The 14,179-nt window shown below is 43.5% G+C and overlaps 1 protein-coding gene across 1 annotated transcript in view; it reads left to right on the plus strand.

The window, feature by feature from the left end:
* The window catches only part of LOC123375182 (nucleolar RNA helicase 2-like), a 41,322-nt gene that overhangs the window by 9,996 nt on the left and 17,147 nt on the right, over nucleotides 1-14,179 (plus strand). Inside the window, exons 5-8 of the mRNA XM_045025907.1 lie at nucleotides 285-402; nucleotides 1,844-2,029; nucleotides 5,616-5,761; nucleotides 6,896-7,045. Coding sequence (XP_044881842.1) covers nucleotides 285-402; nucleotides 1,844-2,029; nucleotides 5,616-5,761; nucleotides 6,896-7,045 — 600 coding nt within the window. The remainder of the gene's footprint in view (nucleotides 1-284; nucleotides 403-1,843; nucleotides 2,030-5,615; nucleotides 5,762-6,895; nucleotides 7,046-14,179) is intronic.

Below are 14,179 nucleotides of genomic sequence, written 5' to 3' on the forward strand. Positions count from 1 at the left end.
ATATTTTAATAGATTGTATTAAGTTTAGGTCTTAACACAGGTTGTCATGTGCTGTAATTTTCTATGTGAGATAGCCGTGTCTTTTACAAGCATGTAAAATGATGACTTTGTGATTTGGTGAGGCCATAGGAACCTTGAACTGTGCTTAAATGCCATTTCTTTAAACCTGCAACAATTACAATAGAAGTGTAAATATACTGACCTAAATGGAAAACCAGTGTGGCTTCTTGACAGACTCCAAGTGAAGGAACATCTATTTTTAACTCTTTCTTCCTTCTGTGTAGGTGTTAGTTCTTACTCCCACTAGAGAGTTGGCAAACCAGGTAGCCAGAGACTTCAAAGACATCACAAAGATACTCTCAGTGGCTTGTTTTTATGGAGGAACTGCATACAATGGACAAAGTAAGTAAGGCTTCTGTCTAATGATTGACCTGCAGATTGATTGGTAACATCTGAAACACTGTTGTCTCTCTCCAAATAAATAATTTTAATCAGAAACTGAAGACTCTTAAAGAAATTAAGTAGCCTACTCTGTCCATCTGTGCTAGGAAAACAAGAGGATCCTTAGTAAAACACACAACTGCCTTCCTTATTCCAGGGGTCTTGGACCTCTTCCACATTGACTTGGGTGTTTGAGAGAAAGGAGGACATTTCCTGCTATGTGTATATGAAAACATTGTATCTGGTCCTGTTTCTTGTAAATAACCTTTGTCTTACCTTAGCCTCTGATGATAGAACAAGAAGCAATGGGCTTAAACTGCAGCAAGGGAGATTTAGATTGGACATTAGGAAAAAAATCCTAATTGTCAGGGTGGTTAAACACTGGAATAAATTGCCTAAGGAGGTTGTGGAATCTCCATCTCTGGAGGTATTTAAGAGTAGGTTAGATAAATGTCTATCAGGGATGGTCTAGACAGTATTTGGTCCTGCCATGAGGACAGGGGACTGGACTCGATGACTTCTCGAGGTCCCTTCCAGTCCTAGAGTCTATGAATCTATAGAAAACATCAGCAAAGTAAATCTAGAAGTGGAAGATGTTAAGTCTTAAAGCTGTCAATGGAGATGGCATCTGTGCGAGTAGCTGGATCTCTTATGGAGAGGATCCTTACATCCAGGAGGGTGGAGGAAACATTCTATATTACGGTAAAGTTATTAGTTATATCAGGATGGTTGTGAATGCATAACTAGGGTGGGAAGAAGACACTTCATTGTTAATTATGCATCATGGGCATAGCTATTGGGTTTGGTTGGGATCGAGAAGGAATCCTATTTTTCTGTAGGATTTCAGGAAATGGGGTGGGTTAAGTGACTTTGACAGCAGCATGAAGAAATTTTCAGAGGCAACACTTCTTTAACATTTTTTAATTCAACTTTTTTGTCCCAGTTTTGAACTAGTGAGCTTTGGTAAACTAACTAATAGCTTGATAGTTTAGTTTTCCCAAGAGTCATTTCAGTTTGATTAAAATAAATAATTTGGAAAGAGCCAACTGTTTCTTAACTGCTTAAAAAATAACTTGTTAACTCACCACTAAACTCTCATTGCCCTTCTCATTCTTATTAGAAAAAATATTTCACAATGCTGAGACCATTATGGTTCCTGTCTGTCCTTTTATCATTTTTTTTCATTCCCCTTCTCTTATTTGGGAAATGAACTCTGACATAAGACTTCACAAGCTGTGGCTTCAGTATTTCTCAGCTGTATAAATTTTCTGATCTTTGTTCAACTAGAACATTTATCAGTGCATTATTGCCAATATAGTGAAAGTGATCTTGTACTTCTAAGCTGCTGCCATTTTCTAAACTCTTCTGCTCTTACGTGTATCTTTACTAATTTTTCTTTCAGTTGATCTAATTCGAAGTGGTATTGACATCTTGGTTGGGACCCCAGGTCGAATCAAAGACCACCTTCAGAATGGCAAGCTTGATCTTTCCAAACTCAAGCATGTTGTCCTGGATGAAGTTGACCAGATGTTGGACATGGGCTTTGCTGAACAAGTGGAGGACATTTTACGAGTTGCGTACAAGAAGGGTAAATTCAGTATTTAAGTGAATAGTAAGGAATATCAGTTAGTAATTAGACCACTAAAACCCAGGTGGTTGCATGTGGTGTTATAACACCATATAAATCAGCTGTCTTGTGACAAGATTAGTGGTAGTGAAAACGAATGAGTGCTATGAAAACCTGCTGGGGATGTCTCTAGGTAGTGTACTATAGATCTGGAAATCATTAATAGAATCTTCAGACCCTATAAGATGTCACTCTTCAGGCATGGCCCAAGTCCATCTTCCAATGTCAGGTAGATAACTTTCCCTGGCACTTATTCATAGGCTGAAATGGAAAGTTGGCACTCCTAAGCAGTGTCAGTGGAAGCTCCCTACTCTTACCCTTTTCAGCACGTTAATGGGGTCTAGACATCTCATTAGGCTAGTATTTAATTTTGAAGATAAACCCTTCCTCTTTTTAATCCAGTTTTTTTTCTCCCTGTATCTGTAATTGATCTGGGATTAGGACTGTCAAGCCATCTGGAGTGGCTCACGAACATGGGTGCCAACGTTAAGGCAGACTTACAAACCAGGGCATAAACTGGTTGTGTGTTCTATTATTAGATTTCACCAACCAAGTGTCAAATGTGAACTCTTTAAGTGCCATATAACAGCATTAGCATGGAGTCACATACACCAGAGTGCCCACGAGAACTGTATCTTGCCATCCAGGTAAGCCTGCCTTTTGGTAGATGGTCCCTTACTCCCAAAATTACAATAATTTTCAGGTTACTCCCAGTCCCAAAGGACCAGTCACTTACTTATCCTAGATCAGTTTTACCTTAGATCTCTCAAAAAAGATGACACTTGTAGCCAATCTTGTAATAGACTAACTAAATATTTATTAACTCTTACTAATTTTTCTTAGTTATTTATAAGATTAAAGCAGGTAAACATGCACACAAATTAGTTAAAGCCTTAGGTTTCAAAAAGTAATAGAAGCTGCTGTAATGAACTGCCTCTACATGTCTTTTAGGGCTAACCCAAGCTAAATAGCTTGGGGATCTCTTGCTTATACTTAAAATATTGCCTTCTCCAAATTCAAAGCAGCATAATGATAACAGTGATGGGAGGAGTGTGTGATAGGTTGGACCCCCCCCCCCCGCCCCCTCTCCAGGGTGCCACCTGATGTACTGGGGTTTCACTGGGCCCACCCGTTCCACCAGCCTGGGTTCCCTCACCCTGTCCTGCTGCGCTGGGCACGCACAGCCTCTGGCATGTAAGCTGCTCCTTGGATTGTGCAACCGATTGACACTAGCCAATATCTCTGATCCCAGACACAACCCTAGGAACCTCAGTCTTGCAGTGTCCAGTTATGCCTGCTGGATGCTGCAAGCTTATAAGAGTTTGTCAATTTAACAAAGAAATTGATATGTACCAGGCTTGTTATCCCAAGGGGAGTCTCTGACATACTTCAGATCAAATACACTGCTTCAGGTAGACTAAACAAACAGATTTATTAACTACAAAGATAAATTTTAAGTGCTTATAAGTCAAAGCATAACAAGTCAGATTTGGTCAAATGAAAATAAAAGCAACATGCATTCTAAGCTGATCTTAATGCTTTCAGTGTCCTTACAAACTTAGATGCGTCTTACCACAGGCTGGCTGGTTGCTCTTCAGCCAGGCTCTCCCCTTTTGATCAGCGCTTCAGTTGCTTGGTGTGGTGTCTGTAGATGCAGGTGGAAGAGAGAGAGAGAGCATGGCAAATTTCTCTCCCTTTTATCATGTCCTTTCTTCCCCCCTGGCTTTGCCCCCCCCCCCCCACCTTCAGAGCATTACCTCATCGCAGTCCCAAACTGATCAAAGGAAGCGGGGATGACTCACTCAGTCCAGTTTGTTGCTGCCTAGGCCAGCGTCCTTTGTTCCTGTGAGGCTGGGTTTGTCCCATACCTGCCTTGATGAGGTGTGAGCTGCCTCTCTGCTCTTGGAGAGTTTTTTCCTGGGCTTGCTTTAAGCTATGAGGATACGTTTTCAGCCTCATAACTATATACATGAAATTATAACCTATAACATTACTGTAACAACAATGTTCAGTGCATCGTGAGCCTTCCGAAGACACACGACATGACAAACTTTACATTGGATACCACAAAATCATATTATAAGGATGAATATGGGGGTGCAGGGTGTTCCCTTGAGGCACAGTGTGTTACAAATATATCTTAGTTATGCCATATTCATATAATATCTCTATTATAAAGAATATGGGCTGTAGGGTCACAGAGGGTTTGTTCACATCCCCTCTTCATGGGTGTGTGGGGAGCAATCAACAAAATATTTTGTCCACTGATGTTCCACAGTGGTTTGTCTAGTCTCAGTAGGCCTTTTGTTGGGCAGATGATGACATCTCTTGTGGTAAACTAGTATTTCATGCTTGGTAATGCTTCTCTCCTGACTGAGTGGGATGGGAGGTTTCTAGTTTCATAGCAAACACTTTTGTAGTTACAAAGCAAACACTTAAATATTACCTTATAACAGGGATGGCCAAACTGGCTTGTGAGCTACATGTGGTTCTTTTACCATTAAAGTGTGGCTCACAGAGCCTCCCACTCCTCCCCCGTTCTCCATCTACCAGACTGGGTAGGGGAGCTTGGGACCTCTGCCTCGCAGTGAGGTGGTGAGGTAGGGGTTTCTTCCCAATGGGGAGGAGGGTCTTGGGGCTTCAGCAGGAGTGGGGCTAAAGTCCTGTGCTCTGTCAGGTGCTTCCCACAGAGCTGAAGCCCTGAGCCCTGGCAAGTGTGCCTCAGCTCTTGAACTTCTGAAGATTGTCATATGCAGCTTGGAGGATCAGTAAGTTTGGCCACCCCGTCTTATAAAATAGTAACAGATATTATAAGTGAGAGTAATGCATGCAACAACTCACGAGCATTTCATAAAGTCCAAACACGTTCTTATCAACTTAACGTCTATTTTAACAATGCTAGCACACAGGTGCGCCAGATTGATTTCCAGTTACTCATTTGTCAGGGTTCAGTGACTCCTTGGAATGAGCAGGCACCTAGTCTGCCAGTGTCACAAACATTACTTTTGTCTTGTGTGGGTGTCAGAGCATCTTACTGAATAGTACTAGTAGTTGGATCTTGCTAAAGTTGGTTTGGTTTTTGTTTTTTAACTTAAAAGAAAAAGTGGTGCTAATGATGTTTTATGGGCTGGTCTGGTGGCCTGGTAAGCTATAGTCTACATAAATACATGGATTTTTTACCTCCCCTCTTGAACAGGACGGCTGCACACTTACTATGAGGGTGGAAGCAAAAACACCTTATGTTGCTCAAAAGAAAAACCCTCTTCTACTTTACTGACATGGATCAGTGTTAACACCCAAGGGAGGTATGTTTAACTCTACTCATCTGGAAGTTGGCTCAAAAGTGAGCACTTTCCAGAATGGTTGGAAAAGAGTACAGCAGCTTAGAGTACCGCTCATCATGAAGACAACTCGAATAGAATGTTGTCCATATTTTATATATCTGAAGCTATCACAAGAGTACATGGGGAAAATTTGGCCTGAATCAACATGCCACTTTAGGATTTTAGATACCAAGATCGTAAAACAGATGGTTGGTTTTTTTAAGATTCTGAAGACAATCCCCAGACATTGCTGTTTTCTGCAACTTGCCCACATTGGGTGTATGATGTGGCTAAGAAATACATGAAATCCAGATATGAACAGGTTGACCTCATCGGGAAGAGGACTCAAAAAGCTGCTGTGACTGTAGAAGTAAGTAACTTGGCTAGTGTGGCATATTTTTAGTTCCTTTTTCTTTTTTTCCATGTTACGTATACTTTATTATGGTATGAATTTGAAAATACATCACAAATATATCTTTCTTACTGGTGTAACTTGGAAATATAGTTTGAAATGTAATACTCTTTTGGTACAGAACTTGTTATAGCTACTCAAACTATTTTTTGTAAATGTGGAATGTCTATATTTTCTCCTGAAATAGCTGGTGATCTTACTCATGACTAAAGCAGAGTTAGTTATAGAACACCATTCTCTGTTGTTACCTTGGCTATATCTGGTCTTATCGTGTACCTTTACTTTTAACCTCCCCCTTTGAAGCAGTAGGCTTATTAAATTAGAAATCACCTAGTCTTCTGGCTGGAAGTATCTGCTTTCACAGTGCCACTTCAAACACTGCAAGGTGTGTCACCCTATTGAAGACACTCTTTGATATGCATTCAGTTACCACAGTGCTGGACATAGTATAAACACTTAAATATTAAAGACACAAACTAGTTACATTGTTCTTTACCTGATGAAGTAGACACTTCCATTTAAACAGTTTACCCTAAAACTTATTTTTGACTGGTCACTACGGCACAATATGGTTGCTTCAGTAGGACTGAAAAATGCCAAAATCCATTGTCACAAAGAATTGACTTTAATTAAACCATTAACTTCAAAATATGGATTGTTTTTATGTAACTTTCCATAAAGCTCTAGTAAATATCTATATCTATATAAAAAAATAAAATACGGGCAGGCCAGGGGGGATGGAATTATGTATACCTGACTCTGCTTTGTGGAAGATCAGCTCGTTGTTGGTTTCTCTGTATGTGGGGAAACTTATTTGGAACATATATAATTTTTCATCCTACGACCACACCTTTTTATTCCGTTTTAGTCTAATCATAGTGGGCAAAAAAGATCCATGCATTTGATTGCTTTGATATATTTTAATAGTATGTCTAATCTAATTCTGTGTAATCTGAACACATTCCTCAAAGGATAACATCTTTGTACTTATATTGGAGTCTATATTTTCAAATAGATACTAAATATTTTTTAAAACCTGACTTTATTTAAGGTTTTTTATGCCAGCTAAATGTTAGAATATTTCTTCAACAGCATTTGGCTATAGAGTGTCACTGGTCTCAAAAAGCAGCAGTTATTGGAGATGTCATTCAGGTTTACAGTGGCAGTCATGGACGGACCATAGTCTTTTGTGAGACCAAAAAGGAGGCAAATGAACTGGCCCTGAATACTTCTATTAAACAGGTATGCCGTCTTAGTTATTTTGCAAGATAGTCCGTTGTTTATCAATGTGGGGCTGGCATCAGACCCATGCTGACTAAATCTGCAAGAGTGTAACGTTCTTTCTATGGGGACAAGGCAAACTTGGGCAGGACTATCCCATGGTTTCAGAATTTTGATATAACTACCAAGATCAGCCCAGAGTCTACAGCAGGGGTGGGCAAATTATGGCCCCGTGGATCGGGGGCCGCACCAGTGGCTCGGCCCTACTCTGGTGCTCCAGCCAGGGCGCTGGGTTGGAGGCCGTCCCACCCCTGTTCTGGTGTTCCAATGGGAGCTGCAGGGGTGGTGCTGCGTGCAGACCCACCTGGCCACACCTCCACATAGGAGCTGGAGAAGGGACATGCCACTGCTTCTGGGAGCCACTTGAAGTAAGCACTGCTTGGAGCCTGCACCCCTGAGCCTCTCCCCGCACCCCTGAGCCTCTCCCCCACACCCCTATCCCAGCCCTGATCCCCCTCCTGCTCTCCAAACCCCTTGATCCCAGCCTGGAGCACCCTCCTGCACACCAAACTCCTCATCCCCAGCCCCACTCCAGGGCCCGCACCCCCAGCCGGAACCTGCACCCCTTCCCAAACTCCTGCCCCAGCCCGGATCCCCCTCCTGCCCTCCAAACCCCTCGGTTCCAGCTCAGAGCACCCTCCTAAACCCCAGACTCCTCATCCCCAGCCCCACCCCAGGCCCCGCACCCCAACCCCAATTTTGTGATCATTCATGGTGCACCATTCAATTTCTAGTCCCCGGCCAAAAAGTTTACCCATCCCTGATCTACAGCATTGTAGAGTTAAATGTTGGATTCCCCTATGGTACTGAAGAGTCTTCCTTAGAGGTTACCATAGGGGTGGCACCATCCACAGCTGAGCTCCTCATGCTCCAAAGTGAGTATAAAGGGAAGAATTGTCCTGCCCCTCCTTCGGTTCCTTCTTAACCTCTGTGGTCAGAGCATTTGTGTTCCTCGTCAACAAAAACTTTTGTACCTAGTGGCACTCCTTTTTGTCACTTGATCCTTAAAATCTTTATTTGGCTTTGTTGTATTTTAAATAAAAAAATTTATTTCTTAATCTTTTTTTTTCCAGTCAGCAGGGCATCCATGCCCCACCTGGTACTGAGGGAACATATGCCAAGGTTCTCAGATTTTAAAACTTGCTTGGGTTGCAAAAAGCTTGTGCTTGTCAGTGACCTTTATGTGTACAGTCTCAAGTGCTTAGGTGAGAGTCACATTAGAGAGAGGTGCTATATTTGTCATAGTTTCAAGATCAGGACAGAGAAACTAATGGATGGGCATCTCCATTACATTGTGAAGGTGGCTGGCCTTACACCGGTATTGGAACCTTTATTGATCATCAAGTGAAGTTTTTCTACTCTCTCTTGCAGTGCTTCTTTGGTTTGTCCTACAGACAGGAGCCCTAGGAGATACCTGTCTGTGGTGCTGTTGTCTTTGAGGCCCAAGACTTCCTGGTCTCAGAAACGCAAGAAAAAGTTGGCATCAGGCTATTCAAAGTTCGGTGCATGGAACTTCTCTACAGACGGATGCTCTGGTACCAATGGTGGAGTGTGCCCTTTGGCTCCCTACTGCCTGATACTGGCTCATACAGAGAGACTTGAGCCGTCAACACTGGTGCCCTCCCAGAGACCATCGAGACTGCCTTCCTTGGTTGCAACAGAGCAATCATTCCTGTTCGCAGTGGGACAGCAGCCTATGTCCGTACAGATTAAACCAGAGGTTAATGCCACGGTATAAGCGCTCACTTCCACTGTTCCTAGTGGATGCTCGGCACCCCCGGGCCCCGCCATCGCCCTGCCCTCATCCCACCCCCTTTCTCCAAGTTCCTGCCCTTATCCCGCCTTTTCTCCGCCTCCTTCCCTGAGCGCACCGTGTCCCCACTCCTCCCCCCTTCCTCTTGGAAAGTCCTAAGCAGGAAGCGCTGGGAGGTAGGCAGCTTAGCTGCCGGTGGGTGCAGAGCACCCACTAATTTTTCCCTGTGGGTGCTCCAGCCCCAGAACACCCATGGAGTCGGCGCCTATGTGCCATGGCCAGGGACTTATTATGCCTGTTGGTACTGCAGTCACTGTTGCTTCAGGGCAAAGTTCCCTGTTGAGGACTAGTGCAGTTGTCAAGACCCTTTGTACTAGAATGCTCTGTTTTGGGGCCACCAGCTTCAGGCTTGGTATTGGCTCTTTCCTTCTGGTTTGGTGCCAGATCCTCCACACCGCATATTACCAGCAGCTAGGAAGCCATCACCTGATACCATGCCCCTGATGCAAATATAAATTGAGGTCACAGAAGACCCTTCCTGGTACCATGCCACGCTGCCTTTTGGAATTCCCAGATTCTTTGTCAAGCTTTGAGGTAGGCTTTCTGGGTATTGACAGAGAGTTCAGATCTTTCCTCCTGATCTCATTCCTGCACTCACTGGCATGGGTTCAAGAAGACTTCAACCACAGATTGGGACATTTGGGCCAGTTATGCCTAGGGCCCGGTGCTTCCAGCATCTAGATTGATCGATCGATCTATCTCTCTCTCTCTCACACACACACACACTCTCTCTCTCTCTCTTCCTTCTCTTACTGGTACTGAGACCTCTGACATGTATGTTCAAGCTCAGGACTTGCCTCACCTTGTTCCAGAGCTGGAGCCTGCCCCAGTACTACAGGATCCATCTTGGGAGCAATCTCCATTGCCTCCCCTGTAGGCATCCTCATCTGAAGAGGCTCTGGTACCAGAGGCACTATCACTGCTGTGACTTTAAGACATCAGGAGCTTCCCAGGAGAGCAGCAGCTTCCCTTGGCATCCAAGCTGAGCTAGTGGAGGAGAATACATACGAGCTGATCAACATTCTCTATTAACTGTGGCAGGAAAGGCAGCCTTGCCTGTCAATGAAGCCATTTTACAGGCAGCTGAAACATTCTGGCAAACCCATTTCTCCATTCCAGTTGTGGCCAAACAAATGGAACGTAAATGCCAGGTTTCATCCCAACAGTTTGTTGGAATGTTTGTTTTATTTACATCCCACATGTGGCTCTTTAGTTGTGGCCATGATGAATGAGAGGAGCCAGTATAGCTGGGCTAAGGCTACCCCTCATAACCCTCCCCCCTCCAAAAACACAGGTGCCAAAAAGCTCATTCTTTCTGGTAGGAAAAACTTAACTTATGGCAAGTGTGCAACTCTGTATTGCCAGTTACCCTGCTGTTTGTCTCATTCCTGTTAATTTTCCTTCATTAGCATTTGACTAGTATGCTAATAGACTTCTATTGTAAGATACACAGTGGTAACCTAGGGATATAGGTGTCTCCCATCTCCTGTCTGAAGGAGTCTGTCTCCACTGGGTGACCTGCCTTTAACTACAAGACTTTATACCAGAGGTGGGCAAACTACGGCCCGCGGAAGCTAGCCCCCGGCCCCTCCCCTGTCTCACCTCGCCGCCAGTACTCTGGCCCGCTGCTCCTGCTGGGCACCAGGGGCGGCGTGGCTGGCTACAGGGGCTGTGAGCTTTTGCTGCTTTGAGCAGCATGGTATGGGGGCAGGAGATTGGATAAGGGGCAGGGGGTCCCTGGGGGCAGTCAGGGAGCAGGGGACGGTTGGATGGGGCAGAGATTCGGGGTGGGGGGCAGGCAGGGGACAGGGAGCAGGGGAAGTTGAATAGGGGGTGGGGAGTGGTTGGGGCAGGGGCCCCAGGAGGGGGTGGGCAGGGACAAGGAGCGGCGGGGTTGGATGAGTCGGGGGTTCTGAGGGGAGCAGTCGGGGAGGCGGGAAATGGGAGGAGGCGGATAGGGGGCAGGAGCCAGGCTCTTTGGGGAGGCACAGCCTTCCCTACCCAGCCCACCATACAGTTTTGCAACGCCGATGTGACCCTCGGGCCCAAAAGTTTGCCCACCCCTGGCTTATACACATAATTTCCAGTGTATATGTGCATATGTCTTTATATATTATCTGTGTGTACATTTTTCAAAGATTATGATGACCAGTGTGACACAGACTTTCAGTACAAACCTTATGTGACAGTCCTTGGTGAACTAGAATGTAAATACCAGACCCAGGGGTCCCTCTAACCCTTATGCATCCCTGTACCCTCTCCCAGCTGGCATCAAGAGGTCCTTGAGTTAGTGGGTGCATCTAGTGGCTATTTGCATAGACAGAGTGAGTGAAATTAGTTTTACTATCACAAGCGGATTTCTGAAAGGTCTAGATAGCAGGTAGAAACAATCTAGGAACCTAACTCCTTCTTGAGATTACAGTTTAGCATTATCTGCTCTGTTGGACATTCCTTTTGTGCCTTTAGCATTGTCCACACTTCTACACCTGGTAGGGAGTTATCTTAGTAGCCATTGTTTCTACTAAGAGAGTGGGATAACTGAGTGCATTGGTCACTGATCTGCCATACACACCTTCTACAAGGACAATGTTCAACTTAGCCCACATATAAATTTCTCTTGAAAGTAGAATCTAATTTCCATCTGAATCAGACTGTATAGCTGCCAGTTTTCTTCCCAAAGCCACATACTCACAAGGATTAGTGAAGGCTTCACCCCCCTGGATGTTCATTGAGATCTGGCTTTTCACTTGGAATAGACAAAGCCCTTTTGAGTTTCTTATGCCGTGTATGAAAGTTCAATCAGTCACTATTCAGAATCTCAACCAGCTGCATCTCAGTATTCTGCTGTTAGAGGGAGCCTCCTGATGAACTCATGGCATGCTCAACCAGAGCACATTTTGGCCTCAGCAGCAATTGTGGCACATGTCCTGATTATAGGCATATGTAGGATGGCAAAGTGGTCTTCTCTTCATATATTCACCAGATATTATGTGCTGTCTGCCACATTGAGAGAAGATACAACTGTAGGGACAGTGGTCCTGCAGTCAAGTCGCTTTTTCAATTAGACTCCTAGCTCCACTGCCTGGGACAACACTTGGGTGTCACATACACTGTAATAGACATATGCAAGTACTTGAACTAAAAACAGTTACCCACCCTGTAACTGTTGTTCGAGATGTCACATATATTCATTATACAGCCAACCCTTCTTCTCTGCATTGGAGTCTACCAATGGCTTCCAGCGTGAAGAAGCTGAAAGAGGAGTTCTGCAGGTTATCCTCTGAAGTCAGGGTATGAAGAACCTGGCAGTGGATGGGGCTGCCACTATGCATACCAGTAAAGAAAACTCTGACACTGGTGCACAGACGTACATCTGCAACACATTTCGAAGATGAGTAACCTCTTTTGTGACAACAAGGAAGATTCTGATGTATCTTTTGGAAGGTGATTTGTAGTCATGGGAGTTACTCTGACAGCAGTTCATAGTGTGGTTAACGTACTATGACACTAGCACAGAATACTGGTTTCAGTGGCTGGCTGGGATGCACGTCTTGTAAGAAGTGTCAGTTACTAGGGGTTGCTTCTGTTTTGTTACAATTGGTAATTAATAACTAAAGTAATGTTTTATTACATTCATTATTTATTAACTGTTTTATGAGGAACTTGAAATAAACTTAATTTAAATCTGTATTGGGGCATGAAAAAAGGGGGGTACTCAGACTTTCTAGAGTCACAGAATACAGGTCTTCAGTTCTTATTTCTGAGACTCATGCCACAGCACTTGCTAAGTCTGCAGAGAAATGAAGATAGTTGATTTTAGTGCTGATACTAGCATTTGAGATAGTGGTGCATCAGCAAATCACCCTGACGTTAGTGATGAGTGCTGGTATTGCAGTAAATCCCTTGGTGGTAAATATCATCCTAGTACAACTCCAATCTGCATGGTATTGATTTTAATAATTGATTCAATCAGATCCATTGCAGCATGAATAGAAAGTATTATGGCATTCTACTTTTTGGGGGAACTGAGAAGCTTTTACCTGCCACAACTGTGTTCAGGAGTGTTTTCCTCCTGCACGATTAGATGATCTCACTAACAGCTAAACCTGAGCATGGAGCCTTTTCCTGCATTCTGTTGGTGTTAGTGATATCACCTGTTGCATGGGAAATGCAGAACTCTGATCTTGGCAGGTAAGAGAAAAAATATTTTCAGCTGTTTTTGTTTTAGTATCTTAATGTATCAGCTTGCTGGAGGAATACATACCCATACCCTCTACAAAGCAGCCTCAATCTGAAATGTAATCATTTTTAAAGAATTTAGGTCCTATAGTGGCCCCTGAGTCCTTATCCAATTTGTGATTTATAATCTTTCTCTGTTCCTGTGTGGCAGACAAAAAGAAAACTCAGACTACGTCTACACTTAAAAACACAGAAGCAGCACAGTATTGGGGCTGTGTCCCTGTAGTGCTTCAGTGTAGATCCTTACTACAGTGATGAGAGGGTTCTTCGGTCAATGTAGTAAATCTGTCCCCCTAAGAGGTGGTAGCTAGTTTGGTGGAAGAATTCTTCCATTGACCTAGTGCTGTCTATGTGGGGACTTAGCTGACTGTTGCTCAGCAGTGTGGATTTTTCACACCCCTGAGTGATGTAGCTGGATCAGTGTAACCTTCTAGTGTAGACCAGCCCTGACTATACATAAAATGCTGTCAAGTGCACAAAATAAAGAATCAATATTCTCTAATCTTTCAGTTATGTTAATTTTGGGTGTTTGTAATAATAGGTAAAGAAACTTTCAGGCAGATGTGTGGGTGTTTAAAAGTTGATTATTTTTAAACTCTTTTTTAGTTATTTTTTAAAAATCATTTTTATCCTTTAAGAATTACTGGTACTTTTGCCCTTGCTTCTTTTGAAGGGAGCATAGGTTGTGTATCTTTCTAGCAAAAGGCAGCTAAATGACATTGATGATATAGTGGCACAATAGTGTGAATAGAACTGCATTAGAGGTAGCTTTTATGTTTTATTTTGGGATGTCAACAAAGTCTGTTGGATAGGGCACTGGATTGGAAGCTGGGACAGGGTTATAGATCTAGCTCTGACACTGACTCTGTGTATCTGTGGCAAGATACCTGTTGCTTCCATTTCCTAATCTGTAAAATGGGAATAATGCGTTCCTACCTTTTATAAAGCACTTTGGGCTAGAAGGGTAAAAAGCACTGAATAAATGCTAAGTATTGACATATATTTTAGTCTACATGGCAAAAAATTTTCAGTTTTTTCAGTAT

This window comes from Mauremys mutica, chromosome 7 (genome assembly GCF_020497125.1).
Source record: "Mauremys mutica isolate MM-2020 ecotype Southern chromosome 7, ASM2049712v1, whole genome shotgun sequence".
In the NCBI taxonomy this organism is placed as follows: domain Eukaryota; kingdom Metazoa; phylum Chordata; order Testudines; family Geoemydidae; genus Mauremys; species Mauremys mutica.